The sequence below is a fragment of the Vipera berus genome (genome assembly GCF_964194415.1).
Source record: "Vipera berus genome assembly, chromosome: 1".
In the NCBI taxonomy this organism is placed as follows: Eukaryota; Metazoa; Chordata; class Lepidosauria; order Squamata; family Viperidae; genus Vipera; species Vipera berus.
Window position 1 is genome coordinate 121941989 of NC_138202.1, and position 14940 is coordinate 121956928.

The window sequence follows — 14940 nt, forward strand, 5'->3', positions numbered from 1 at the left end:
CTGGAGGGGGCGCTGATTAGGGATGGTGCAGCGGCCGTGGAAGTGGCGGCTGCCCGGGCTGTGAGCTGGGGCAGCGGCCGGCATGGGGCGGTGGCGGAGTCCGCTTCGGGCACTGGACGGTCTCTGCCTTTCATTGCTGCTGCTGCTGCTGTTGCCGCCTCCGTTCTTGGCGGCCGGCGCTGCTGGAGATCGCTCCTTGCAAGTGCTGCACGGTGAGAATTGAGGATGAGGATGCGTATTGAAAGGGGCTGCCGGGAGGGAGGGAAGATGCCAAAAGGGGACCGGATAGACTTGGTTGGGATGCTCGGAGCTAGAATTGGTAGGATGAATCGCGCCCCCCACCCCACCCCCGGGCTCTGTACAGTCGCCTGGTCCGTGTCTCCGCTTTTTGCCCTTTCTAGCGACCAGCCATAGCTCCTTTGCTTCCATATGGTTGGATGGACTTGCACGCCCTTATCTATTCCACGCCGGACAGAGGTTATTTTTCTCCCTCCCTCTCTATCTGCGTCCCCAGAATAAACTTGGTGGGATATATTTTTTTTCCCTGGGGAGGGGGGCGTTGGGAAGCGTCTTTTTGCTGGGTGGGATGAAACGGTGCTTTTGAGCTGTAAAGATGGTGGGGATTTGGGGAAAAAGAGGGTTCACTGGGCAGAAGGGCGGGGAAGTCTTCCACCTCTCCCCTTTTCTGCAGGCTGCTGCTTTCCTGGAAGGGGCGGCAAATGGGCACCTTCTATTAAAAAAAAATGCATCCGTCAGAAGATCCGGCACCAGCTCCTTGGAAACGGAACCGAACCACTTATCCGGTCCTGGTGGGCTGAATCCCATGCTATCTCCCCACCCCTTGTCCATCTTGTTTTGCCCTGAGAATATTGGGGGGGGGGGTTTCTCCCGCTAGGCGAGTTAGCACCGCGCAGCTTCCTCCTCCCCCCCCCTTGCATCTCCCCTCTCCTTTTTGCTGTTGCATAGGCTAATATATTCCCCCTCCCCTCCGCTTTTGGGGCGAGTTTTCCCAAGTGCGGATTCAGGCCCCCTCCTTCCAAAAGGAATATTGTCACCATTTTGCGTGGCTGCTTGTCATGTTCGCGTCACAGCGTTGTCAGGTTTGGCTAGCTGCGTGTCTCCCCCAGCCCCTGCACACGCAGCTTTCTGTATTCATTTATAGAGCAGATCCCTTCAACCCACCCACCCACCCACTCCCGCATACGCCGTGTTTTCCTGCTCAGTCAATTCACTGACGTCATTCTTGATGGTCTCTTCATTCCCCCTCCACTTTTCCAGCCTGGCCCAGCTGCCTGTTGCAAATATCAGCTGTTCCGGCTTCTCCCTCCCTCTCTTTCTCTCTGGCGGCTGCTGCTGCTGGCTCAATTGTTATTGAGAGGGAATTCCTGTTTGGAATTAGTTCTGCATCTCTTCCCTTCCTCACTTATGCCAGAGTGACTATGAAACACTGAAGGATTTTGACGTTGGTACTTTTCCATGTCTGATTGTTCATCTTTGCTACCTTGTAGGTATCCTATAGATCCCTTGCATGAGGTTGTTGCAAGCAAATCCATGCTCTTTGGTTTAGGATTGTTCAGTTTGGGTCACTAGTGCAAAAAGTCACTCCAGGGATTTTGTAATATTAACTGTGATGAGCTCCAGCCAGTGTAGACAATGGTTAGGATTTTGGGAGCTGTAGTCCAAAATATTTAGAAAGACCAAGTTGTCCTACTCTTACCTTAGAAACTACAGTGACTATGATTGAAGAGGCACGGATGAACCATTATATAAAACTGGTACAGACAGAGAAATCATTTCAAAAATCTGAATCCAGTTTTAGAATTAGCAAGAGGGTGAGATTTTGTCTACCAAGGAAGAAAATGTTAGCAGATGGGCCCCAGCTACCACATCACATTCAGGAAGGATGTACTAAATCAAATATACGTAATCCTAAAGTCCTACTTTGGTGCTAAATACATTCCTTTTTGAAGAGAGCTATATTGAAAATGCTGTATTGATGGAGAAAAATGTTGAAAAGCAAATACTTTTCTTTCCACAGCATCTTATGAAACAGATTCCAATGGAGTCTTACAGAAATGTTGGTGTAATATGAGAAACAAAAGGAGCAGGCTTCTAAAAGTAAAATAGACAAGAGCTGAAATTCTTCATTAATATAAATATTGACTAGATCTCGTGGGAAGATATATGTCCCATTTGGTCTCTTCTCTTCCATAAATCCAGAAATTTAACCATCAGCTTGGATATAACAGCAGGGTGGATGATTGTGTATAGCTATATTTTCTGCAGAGAAACTGACCTATGCTTCTATCCAAACTCTCTCTCGCAGAAGTAATGATCTGGATTGGAAAATGATGACAGGACTAAGAAGTGGGCATTATTTTTTTGCTTGTGGCAGATTGGTTGATGTTATTGCCCGATGAGTGTAGTAATAATAAAAAGGTAAAGGTTCCCTCACACATGCATGCTAGTCGTTTCCAACTCTAGGGGCCGGTGCTCATCTCCGTTTCAAAGCCGAAGAGCCAGCGCTTGTCCGAGGACGTCTCCGTGGTCATGTGGCCGGCATGACTAGACGCCAAAGGCGCATGGAACGCTGTTACCTTCCCACCGTAGTTGTCCCTATTTTTCTACTTGCATTTTTACGTGCTTTCGAACTGCTAGGTTGGCAGAAGCTGGGACGAGTAACAGACGCTCACTCTGCTACACGGCACTTGGAATTCGACCCGCCAAACTGCCGATCTTCTGATCGACAAGCTCAGTGTCCTAACCCACTGAGCCACCGCGTCCCTAGTAGTAATAATACTGATAACAAAAAAAGTAATACAGATAATGAACCTTCATGGTTGATCACAGCCTTATTCTGCATACTTTTACTGAACCAAAAGAAAAAAAAGGTGGATGTTGTAAAAAAGTGGCATGCCATGGACCAGTACCAGGCCGCGGCATGCCAGCAACCAGGCCACACAAACTAGTGAAACCCCATCCGTGGCATACAGGCAGCACACAAAACCATGCCCCCTCTGGTCCACGGAAAAACCTCTCTCCACGAAACTGGTCCCTGGTGCCCAAAAGGTTGGGGACCTCTGTTGTAAATGAAAGAACTTTTGGTAGCATGCATGTGGCAGAATCATACCTTTTATTCCTGCTGAAAGATTTATGGTCAACATTGGTATTATTCTAACTTAAGATGGCTGAGAAACCTTTTACTTTTCTAAATATTATTTCATACTCTCCCAAAGAGAGTAAACATCGTTTTGCTGTCCTTAGGCCAAGACTCTTACTGGGTAAATTTTCTTGGAATGGCTTATTGACAAGACCTTGATGTTAATTCTTTATGGCATCATTATTCTTTAACCAGGCCAGTTACATCTGACAACTGCATTCTACACAGAATGATTTAGGCAAAAATAATAATTGCAAATAGCTTTTAAGTGGTTAATTGCTGTGATTTCTGCATAACTACTAGATAAACAGAATAATCTTGATACCCACTTGGTACCCATGTAAGAGGGACGCTGAACCTCAGCATGCTTAATTGAGTAACCCAGACCTGAATAGTAGATTACTATTTCATCAGATTACATTCACTGGTGATGAGAGTCAGGTAGGGAAGAGGAACAAGAAGTAATTTTTCAAATGATATAGTAATATTATGAGCTACAGCAGCCACAGTTAATAGGAAATAATACGGGTCAGATTCCAAAAATGGACAAGTTGCTTTCCCTCTTTTTCTATGATGACTAGTTCTTGAACAAGTGTTTTTCCTTTAATCAAACATTGGTAAATGCTATCACGGCCTTCAACATTTTGACTCCAAGCCATATTTTTCCCCCAATCCATTGGCTGCAATTATGTAAATGCCACACATACATATTCACACATGTGCTATCGGGTTTACATTTCAGCATGGTGGTTGCACGAAAGGCTATTGCCACTAAGGAATATGAGCATTAATGTATATATCAACAGCAGGTTTGGTTATATTTATTTATTTATTTAATTAAATTTTTATACCGCCCTATTCCCGAAGGACTCAGGGCGGTTTACAGGGCAGCATAAAATACAATATAAAGATAATATAAAATTAAAATAAAATTAATTAAGCCCAACAATTAAAACAATATATAAAAAGCTAAAACCCCTTCAGTAATATTAATATAATATAATATAATATAATATAATATAATATAATATAATATAATATAATATAATATAATATAATATAATAATATAATATAATATAATATAATATAATATAATATAATATAATATAATATAATATAATATAATATAATATAATATTATGCTGCTACATTGATGCCTTGCCTTGATTTCCATTCCATTTCAGTGGATAGCATCTCTGGCAAAAAGGCCAGATTTAAAACCAGGAAATTCGTTCTGCTTTTCAAGCACATACGGTTTTAGCAAAATGCTTTAAATAGAAGATATCGGATGAAGGGTTCCTAAAGGCCTTTTGCTACTTTGTCTTGAGCCCTGGAAGGACAGGGCTGAAGCTGGAGACCCCAAATCGGCAATCCATAGCTTTTGAAGCCTTAAAACCCTGCTGCCTCTAAATGTTTTCATTAGTGATTTAAAGCAGTCCAAGCAGTCAAAGAGAAATGGCGGATACAGTAAACCAGGAATTCTTGCACTGTACCAAGTCTCACCTTTGTATAGATGGGGCTTTTTTTCTAGCCTCTAGCCCTGAGTTCTTCCTGTGTCCAATAGATTTCAGAATTTGGAGAGAGGAAACCCAAGCTCTGTTATGAGATCCTAGAGCCTTGGTGGAACAGTGGGCTAATGCCTCCTTAAGTAACACCGGCTGCCTGCAATTAGTGCAGGTTCGAGTCCCACCAGGCTCAAGGTTGACTCAGCCTTCCATCCTTCCGAGGCAGGTAAAATGAGGACCCAGATTGTTGGGAGCAATTAAGCTGACTTTGTAATAATGCCGCTTGGGGTGTGTGTGAAAGCCCTAATAAGCAGGCATATACATAGAATGAAGGCTACTGCTAAGCTTGTAAGCCGCCCTGAGTCTTCGGAGAAGGGCGGGATATAAATGGAATTAAAATTAAAAAAATAAAAATTGACTGGTAAGCGAAAATAAAAAAAGAGGATGTTCTTCTCAAATGAGCTGGGTGCAGTTATTCCATGTTTCCTTTTTTGACTCTGAGAAATGTGGGCTTCTTTCCATCATTCATTTTAATGAACAGGTTTTTGGGGAACCTTCTTCTAATAGTTCCCTCCCTCCCTCCCACATAATAATAGCCAACTACCGAGTCAGGCTGACCAAATTAATTCAAGATGTTAATTTTTTTTTTAAAAAAATGGCAATACACAGCAATTTTATTTTTTAAAAGTATGAACCAGTCTTGACTGGTGGGAAGCTTTTGTATGTTTTTAACGTGATGGTGGTTATTCCTGTGGACGTTTGGGGATACCAAAAACAGCATATACCAGTTTCTACTTGAATTTTGCAGTTTTGCTGCAGGCACTTGAAATCCCAAGAGGAAAATTATGGCATGATTGAAATTAAAGAATAAACAGGAAATCTGGGGAAAGTTGAAAAATACAGGACTGATGCTACATGAAGCTTGGAGCCAGTTTTGATAGAAGTATAGTGTTCTTACTTGCTTTACAATACTGGGACATTATTGTCTTTTCGCCTTATTTTATGACTGAAGGCAGCCTGATCAATTGGCAGATGGAAACAATGGGGATTAACTGGAACAAAGCTCTATTGTGATATAATTTCTGCTATTTTACCAACCCTGGAGAGAGATTTCCTTCCTTAAATCAAGCATGTGGGACTACCCAACATTAGAGAATCTCCCACTTTAGTAACAGATAGGCTACACTTGGTCAGACAGAACTGGCATGCAGCTGACGGAGGGTGTGTGTGTCAGTAACCTAGACTCTTGCTTCCACTCAACTACAAGCTGCCACCCACGGGTAGGAGGGGTTTTGCACAATTCCACTTTGTGCACTAATTGCACCCTCTCCTGAATTGAGAGGCCTCCTCTTATCACTCGGGCCTTAATCATTTCTCATTTGGATTACTGCAATGCACTCTGCAATTACATTTCAATACCACTTGAAAGCTGTAGGTGGTGCAGAATATGGCAGTGCAGTTATAGCAATAGGACTTAGACTTGTATACCACTTCACAGTGCTTTACAGCCCTCTCTAAGCGGTTTACAGGGTCAGCACATTGCCCCCAACAATCTGGGTCCTCATTTTATCAGGAAGGCTGAGTCAATCTTGAACCAGTGATAACTGAACTGCCAGCAGAAGTAGCCTGCAGTACTGCATTCTAACCACTGTATCACCATGGCTCTTTATGCACATGCCTTGATGCTCATGTCCTCCACTGGTTGTCAGTTGGTTTCCAAGTACATTTCCAGGTGCTGATGGTCAACTATGCAGACTTTGGTAACTTAGGGATTTGGTATTTGTGGGACTGCAGATCTCCATTATCTCTATCCATCCTATCAAATCTGATAGGGTTGGCATGCTCCAGCTCCCATCAATAAGAGAGTCATTTTACGGGACCCAGGAAGTACATCTCTTCTATCGCCATGCCTGATTTTTGGAACAGCATTCCCCATTCACAAGCCCTGCTGTCCTGGCTCTTCCAGCAGGCACTGGACAAGAGCAATTTGTGAACCTGCCAGAGTGAATGTGATTTAAGTTTTTCTGTCTCCTTTCAGGGTAGCTGTTTTACAGTTTTGTTACTGCTTTGTCAATTAATATTAACCCTCTTTATAATCTGTCTTCAGCTACTAGTCAGTTAGGTATAAAAACAAAAATAATATAAAACAAAATAACATTTTTCTAAAAAAAATTAACTGAGCCCTTATTCAGGCTGACCAAATTAATGTACTGGAGAGGCAGATGGATTTTTAGGGACTGTCATGGCATCTATCATTTTAATAGTTGAAACTTTTGCCCAGTTATCCAATATTTTCTGCTGTTTTGGATTAAACTGCAAGTGGTGGCCATTGCTATATCTGATCTATGGTTAGGTGCATCCTGATTGCCTGGTTTGCTGAATATGTTGCTAGAATTCAGCTCGTAGGTGAGTTGACATGGCCACAGATGCTGCTATGGTTGGCTGCAGAATACTACTTCTCTGGAGACTTCTGAGTCACACTGATAAAGACGTCAGAGGAAGTGCAACGTGTATTATGTTAGCCCACTCTGACTCAGAGTAGATCGCAATGATATTTCATATGGAGGTGGGTGAAGATAAAAGATCTATTTTTATTCTCTGGTATTCTCTAGTTTATCTTCTTTGGTATTTTTATGGAATAATAAATGCATGGGGTTAAAATCCCAAGTTATATTTATGTGCTTGGGGCTGTACACCTAAAATACCTGCTATCATGAGCCAAAGTTTCCTAGAGGAGCAGCAAATTGGCCTTCGCAACCAGGGTGGACTGTTTTTGTACATCTGGAATCTGACAAGATTCTGATTTTATCCTGATAGATTCAATGATTCCTTAGATTTTTTTTCTTCACTCATGACAGCTAATATGGGCTATGTGATTTTGAAACTTTGGAACAATGGGAATATCAAAACACTGACAGTTGAATGTATGACTCATAGCTATTCTGATTTCTCTTGATAAGTAAGGATAGAAATGCTTAGGAAAAAAACTGAATAAAATCATTGCTTATAGTTTTCAGCTTCCATTTCAGATAGCTTTTAATAAACACATATATATATTGCTATGACTGCACTGCCATATATATATATATATATATATATATATATATATATATATATATATATATATATATATATATATATATATATATATATACACACACACACACACACACACACGTGTGTATTCGTACTCTAAAGTTATCAGTCTATTTAATGAGGGAATAAAAGATGGTATGTTTAGAAAATCAATATTGGATTGTTTTAGAGGATATTTAGCACCTTAAATTTGTTTTCACGTAACTGTGAATGTATGCATGAAAATACTTCCAACAGTTTTTCAATATAGTGTGTAACTTTAGAGAAGGAGGGTAAATTTATAATTGTACCATATTTAAAACTGCTTCTTATATAAAAAGAGGAAGAAAGTATCAATCACCAGAAGCCATTCCTGCATTAATCTTGAATTCACAAGAGAGATGGTGATCTTTACACCTTTCTTCAAAACATCCATCGACAATCTAAAATAATACACAAAAGGTGGGTCAAACACTTAAAAACAGCAGAAGCTTTAAAAGAAAAAGGTAAGTTTTCTTAAAAGAAAAAAATACTCAAACGGCTGTGGAGAGAGGAAGAAACTATTGTCAGAACCTGCTTGGAAGACATCAGTATGAATAAACTGTTTTAATTGCATAACATGAATTCACAATTATATTTCCTGATGGAGATTCACGCAGCAAAGGCCTGCATTGCGTAGCAACACAATAGCTGGAGTGGAGCAACGGTGAGGACAGCACATTACTAAGTCATCCTTAGTGAATCCATATTACCCTCAGGCTGCTTTTTAGTATAAGACAAACATTTTTATATTAATTTTAATTTTTATTGGGGAAATAATTACATTAATTAAATGTGTCCAGGATTTTAGATGAATGTGTATTGCTGGCCTGTTTCTGAGATTACCTTTTATAAGCCAAGATCTGTCCTATATCTGGGTTGTTCCCTCTTATTTTTTGCAATGTGAACAGCACTTGGAATACTATGAAAAAGTTGGGCAGAATGGGAGTTTCTTAGTTGTAGCTGGCTGTTTAGACATTGCTTGATCTTTCTGTAGACTAAGGTTGGCAAAGCTGAGTTCAAGTGATACAAATGATGTATAACTGAGGTGGAGAATTATGGTCCTTTTATGACTTGTGGACTTCATGGCTGGCTCAAGAATTCTGGGAGTTGAAGTCCACAAGTCCACATGTATAATGAAAGCCCTTTAGGGAAAGGCCTCTCTCTATTTTTCTGGATTTGGGGTCTGATATTTGTGGAGTGTTGTGTACTTGATAGAAGGACTGGGTTTGTTTGGACACAGCATTTTTTTACTGTTTTTTAAAATTGTTTTATTTATACTTATTTGGTGGAAGCTGCTTAGAATCATTTTGGAGTCAGGTTGCCTCTAAATCTCAGAAATAGATATTTTGAAGTCTGAGATATAAGAGCAAGGTGCTTGACTTCTTCCCCATTCATATCAGTTGAGAAACTGATCCTCTATCCATGTGTGGAAACCCTGTGGTAGTCGTTCACTCTTAAATATTCCCTCCAGTGCAAGAATTATTGCAACTACTACCGGTACATCCCAAGTAGAAAGCAGACTGACTTCTCCTTATGATCTTACAATAAAGCAGAATTCTTTACCAAATCTTAAGGTGAGATGTCCCAGTGTTCTGTATTGTTTAATGTTGCTCTGGTTCTTTAGCAGAAATATGCTTCTGAAGTTTCCACCTATTGGTTTTATTCCTGTCCTCTGGAGAAAGAGAATACCTGAATCTGAATATATTTGTTTGTAGTTACAATGTAAGCTTTATTTTGGTACCCAGACCATGGTTCTTTTCCTTCATCTTTTTTATTTAATTTGATTGATGAAGGAAAAAAACCCTCTCCTACAACTGCAGTAGGAGCAGACATGGCATAATTCTACCCTCATGCTATAAATATTTTTAGTATATTTCTCCATGCATCCAGTAGAAGCCTATCTATGATGTTCCCATGGTTTTGCTGGCATTTCCAGGAAGTTGCTTTTTTGAGAGTTGAAACAATTGCCTATTTTGGCTGTTGTCCTTGATTAATTTGGGTTTTTTTTGTTAATTATTTTGGTTGGTTCATTTTACGTATTACAGTTGAATTCTATTTTGCATGTTGATCATGTCTGTCACCTTGTGAATGTGCATGTTTTAAAGCATTTTTGTTCTTTAGTAAAAAGAAGGCAACTTGCAAAATTTAAAAGGCACACGTATTTTAATAAAAAGGAAACAAAAAAAGATTGCATGCAACAACAAGATATAGCAGCAACAGCCGCAGAACAAAAGCATAAGCAGTAATTGTATTTTAAAAAGAAAAAGTAAAAAATCCCCATCTCCAGGTATCTTTAGAATTAGAAAAGGTTTTCAGCAGTGATGGGAATGTAAATAGTTAAAAAAAAAAAGCTTTCTAGGGAATACTGTACATCTTTGGAGCAATCACTTTGGGCAATTCTGTCCTTTGAACCAAAAAGAGTATATAAAAGTGGACAAGAATTACATTAAATTTCCAGTCTAGGCTAAATGGTTAGGGCTGTTAGTTTTTGATTATCAGCATAGAAGTATTTGAGGACATCTTTGTTGGATGACTGGTGCATGTGGCAGATTCTCCCAGATCCAGTGCCATACACAGAAACCTCCATGAGAGAAGTCCAAATTTTAGATAGTAAATGTGTAGGTGAGTTATATCCCACCAGGCTCAAGGTTGACTCAGCCTTCCATCCTTCCGAGGGAGGTAAAACGAGGACCCAGATTGTTGGGGGCAATTAAGCTGACTTTGTAATAATGCCGCTTGGGGTGTGTGTGTGTGAAAGCCCTAATAAGCAGGCTTATACATAGAATGAAGGCTACTGCTAAGTTTGTAAAGCCGCCCTGAGTCTTCGGAGAAAGGCGGGATATAAATGGAATTAAAATAAAATAAATAAAATAAAATAAAAATATTGCACACTTTCCCCTTCTCAGTGCAATAAGCTCTGAAGATAATGTGGCTGTGTAAATAGAAAATGGGTAGAATACATTTTATGATATATTTGAAAGAATCATAGCACACTTGGCAAACATTTGTTCTCTGGGAAATAGCCATCTACTCTTAAATGAATTTTCTGTGTTCTTCCGCTTTTCTCTCTTGGTCACTGTGCACATGCATTACCTTTTATAGGTACTGTAGAAAAGTGTGTTGCCGTCTTGGGGAGGGAAGTAGGAAACTGCCAGGTTAACATAGGGAAAGGACACAGCAGCCAACACTGCCATGCTCCCTTACATCTGACTTTACCTTCACAAACAGGGTTTTTTTTCTCCATCCCATTGAAAAGTATTTGACACTGGGCTTGATGCATCTCATCTGAGAGGTTTGCAAGAAAATTTGCACAGGTATTTTGACGTGTGGACACTTCTTTATCATTCTCTTTTTTCTTTTTAAAAAAAGTGATAGGGCCCAGGTAAGATTTATTTATTTATTTATTTATTTATTTATTTTAATTCCATTTATATCCCACCCTTCTCCGAAGACTCAGGGCGGCTTACAAGCTTAGCAGTAGCCTTCATTCTATGTATATGCCTGCTTATTAGGGCTTTCACACACACCCCAAGCGGCATTATTACAAAGTCAGCTTAATTGCCCCCAACAATCTGGGTCCTCATTTTACCTACCTCGGAAGGATGGAAGGCTGAGTCAACCTTGAGCCTGGTGGGATGCGAATCTGCACTAATTGCAGGCAGCTGGTGTTACCTAAGGAGGCATTAGCCCACTGCTCCACCAAGGCTCTGTCACCATTGCCCTAGATTTACTAACCCTGACTCGTTCTTATATCATTAGGAATGGAGGATCTGCTCTTTCTTTGTAAACTGAGCATCTTTTGCTGGCTCCAGTTTTAGAGATTGGCTGTGGTGTGTTTCAGCACCATGGTTAGCTCCTGACAGTCATTTTGTCACTGGCTTTGTTTAATTGTATGGTTAATTAAGCTTAGAATAAGTTTTTTTTATCCCCTGCTCAGTGTTAAAAGGAAGTACAACATCAATGCCATAATGTTGCATTCAAGGCATTTTCATTCTTGGGTTTTTTTTCTATTATGCAAATGTTTTTTTGTCTTGAGAACACCAACTTCTACTCATTCCCCTTAAAAAGAAACAAAGATAATAAAAAATTCATGTTTGGTTAGTGATTGTTGCTATGATATCCCTTAATTGCTTTTAATTAATTTGTTCCTGTTTCCTGCAAGCAGGGAATCTAATATTTTGGCTATTTCTACGTAAACCTGAATAATTTCTACAAATTATTTGTATTATATTTATGAGATTGCAAACAGTGATTCTGCAAGGATCCCACAAGGTAAAGAAATGTTTTGACTGCAGAGAGGAAACCAGTAATTATAATCTCCTCCTCTTGTCCCTAAAGGGAATAAGAACCAACTAAGGACAATCCAGAATGTCCATATCGCTCAAATGAGAATCAATTGCTTTCTTTAAAAGGGGGAGAGAAAAATCAGGGAAAGCTACAAATTAGGAGACCTTTCAGGGAGGGATTAGGATGATTGCTCAGTAATTTATTGTGGATTATTATGGGCAGGGAGGAGGAAAGAGAAAAAAGAGTTTACCACCTTTTGATCAGAGGCAATATTAACAACTGTGTGGTAATCATCTTAATTCTGCATTCAGCAATGTGGAAGTCTTCCGTTGTGGAATCAAGTTGTCTGAGACTGCAAAGGTTGAACCTAAGAAGAGCTTCTCAGTAATAAATATACAGGATCCATGCTTAGTGTTCTGTCATCTTCATGAATCAAGTAATTAACAGGTAGATCAATCTTCTTGACATAAAATTTCCAGGAGAGTTTGTTTCTTTCCCCCCATCTTTTATTGTCATTGGTGGTGCCACCCAAATCTTTTGGGCTTCAGCTTTAGTAATTATTGACTAAACTGGTTGAAGCTTCTGGGAATTTTAATTCAATATATTTTAAGAATATTTTAGCAGACAAAAGCAGAAATTTCCCTGGCTCGCTCATGCAATAGATGCATCTTTTTCCTGAGTTTGTATGATACTCCCAATGGAAAGCTGCTTTTATGATAGACTGGAAATGGTATAACAGAATAACAGAGTTGAAAGAAACTTTGGAAGTCTTCTAGTCCAACCCCCTGCTGAGGCAGGCTATCCCTGTACCATTTCAGGCAAATGGCTGTCCAAACTCTTCTGAAAAGCCTCTACAAAACTGGATGCCGTATTCAAAGTGTGGTCTTACGAAAACATTATAAAGCAGTACTAACACTTCACATACGGTCACCTGGTATGAGCGGGCTGTGTTAGGGTGCACCCATCTTCTAGAACAGCATCGTTCCAGAGGTTTGTATGGCCCCTAGTCTGGCCTCATACAAGCTGCCCTTAAAAAACTGGCTGTTCCCCCAACAAGTTGCCATGTTTGAAAAACACTGATTTTAAATGGATATACCACCAAGTCAGAACACTTTGGGGCTGCTTTGGGACAGCTAACTCACAAGGAGCCAGTGTTACATTTGTATTTGGCTGATTGCTTTGGACTCCTGAGTTGGAAATCTTTGAAAGTAAAGTACAGAGAGGCTAATTTCTCTTCCCTCAGATGTCTAATGGATTAAAAGTGATCCAGTTTCCATATGTAATTTGCTGGATTCATAAACATTCTTCTCCATAATTATATCTCCCCACTATATGTCCCTCTAAACTTCTAAAATTGAAAGCCAGACACATCTGGATAGATCCCAGTTTGGGGGGGAAATGGTTTAAATTTCACATTTGAGAGCCAGCACAACCTTTTCAATTAAAATCCAAACCAATTAGGAGTATTTATAATGAACAGAGTTATAGTCCACTCTGTAGGAGATGACCAGGCCTGAGGGTGGGGTCAAACACATCATCAATTTGGAGTAGCTCAATTCCCATAAAGAGACTTGTCCGGCCCTCCTTGAAGTCCATTGACTCTTATTTAGTGCCAAATTGCCTTAAGAGTTAATAGATCAGATTCTTATGTTTAGGGAGCATGTAATAAACCCAAAACAGAGAACTAAGCTGTTGTTTCTGGTTACTTGCTCTGACACTGCAGTTCACTGGTGGTTAGGATCAAGTTCCTTTTGATGGGATGTGATTTGTATGCTATTAGGGAAGGGAAAATGACGTTTTGGCGTTTCGATTACTGTGTAATTTGTCAAGTACCAAGCCAAGTTGTATTCTGTCGGATCTCTCTATTCATGATTGAGGCAATTTTTAGAAATCTGTTTACTAAAACTGATTAATATTGTTATCCAGGTTTAATAACAGGATAATGCCAGGAAGGCAAAACCTGAATAGTTCTTACTTATCCATCTTCTTAAGCTTGAAAGCAAAGTTGTTTTGGTTTCTGATTGCCAAGTGTGTGTTGACTCATCTTGTAATTCAATACCTTATTAGAAACTATAGATAGATACTGTGCTAATCATTCCTTTAAAATTACTTAAAACTCAAAAACTGAACTTAAGTTTCTAAGTATCTATCATTTTTAATATGCTACTTCATATGCTTCCATCCTGACATTCCATTCTCTGCATGTTTAATTCTCCCTTTGAATAAGGAGGGGGTTTTTTAAGGGTTGTATGGAGCTGTTTCCAGTAACAAGAAAAAGAATATTTGGACTGATGATACATTTCTTAAATTAATAACAAGCAATTATTTGCTGTTTATTTCTATTATATTAGATTTTTTAAAAAAACATAGAAGGTAAACATTGGAAAAAATAGAAATGAAATTAAGAAAAAAAGTGCAGTAGATGAGAGAAGAAAATGAGAAGAAATGTTTAAAGAAGCAACTTCTGATCTTCCCTACCACAGACCCTACTGATTGTTGCTCCTTCCCAATCAAGATTATATCATATAGTTCACTTCTTCCTCTATTCAACCCTTTTCAATCACCAAATTCTGAAATCATCATGTCAGTTTTTTCAAATCATTTTTAAAAATGATTTGAGCAAAAAGTCACTAAAGGATTATCAGTATTTTAAGAAAATGTTTATTGTTTCATCTCTGAAACAATTTCTGCTTATTCTGCTTATTCTGTCATCTTCACAGTCCAATCCTCCATAGCGGGTTATTATTATATTATTGTATTTTTCTACCTTTGCATATACAGTAGCTCCTCTGCAGTTACCATGTATAAAGCCAATCTTTCATACGTCTTTTATAATTGGCTACTCATAAATCCTAATAGAAAAATAATCT

The 14940-nt window shown here is 39.3% G+C and overlaps 1 protein-coding gene across 3 annotated transcripts in view; it reads left to right on the forward strand.

Annotated features, from left to right (window-relative positions):
• The window catches only part of PTPRN (protein tyrosine phosphatase receptor type N), a 48606-nt gene continuing 33666 nt past the window's right edge, over positions 1-14940 (forward strand). For all 3 annotated transcript variants that reach the window (XM_081323527.1, XM_081323528.1, XM_081323529.1), the window contains exon 1: positions 1-212. In XM_081323527.1, the coding sequence (XP_081179653.1) occupies positions 83-212 (130 nt within the window). In that variant the 5' untranslated portion in view covers positions 1-82. The remainder of the gene's footprint in view (positions 213-14940) is intronic.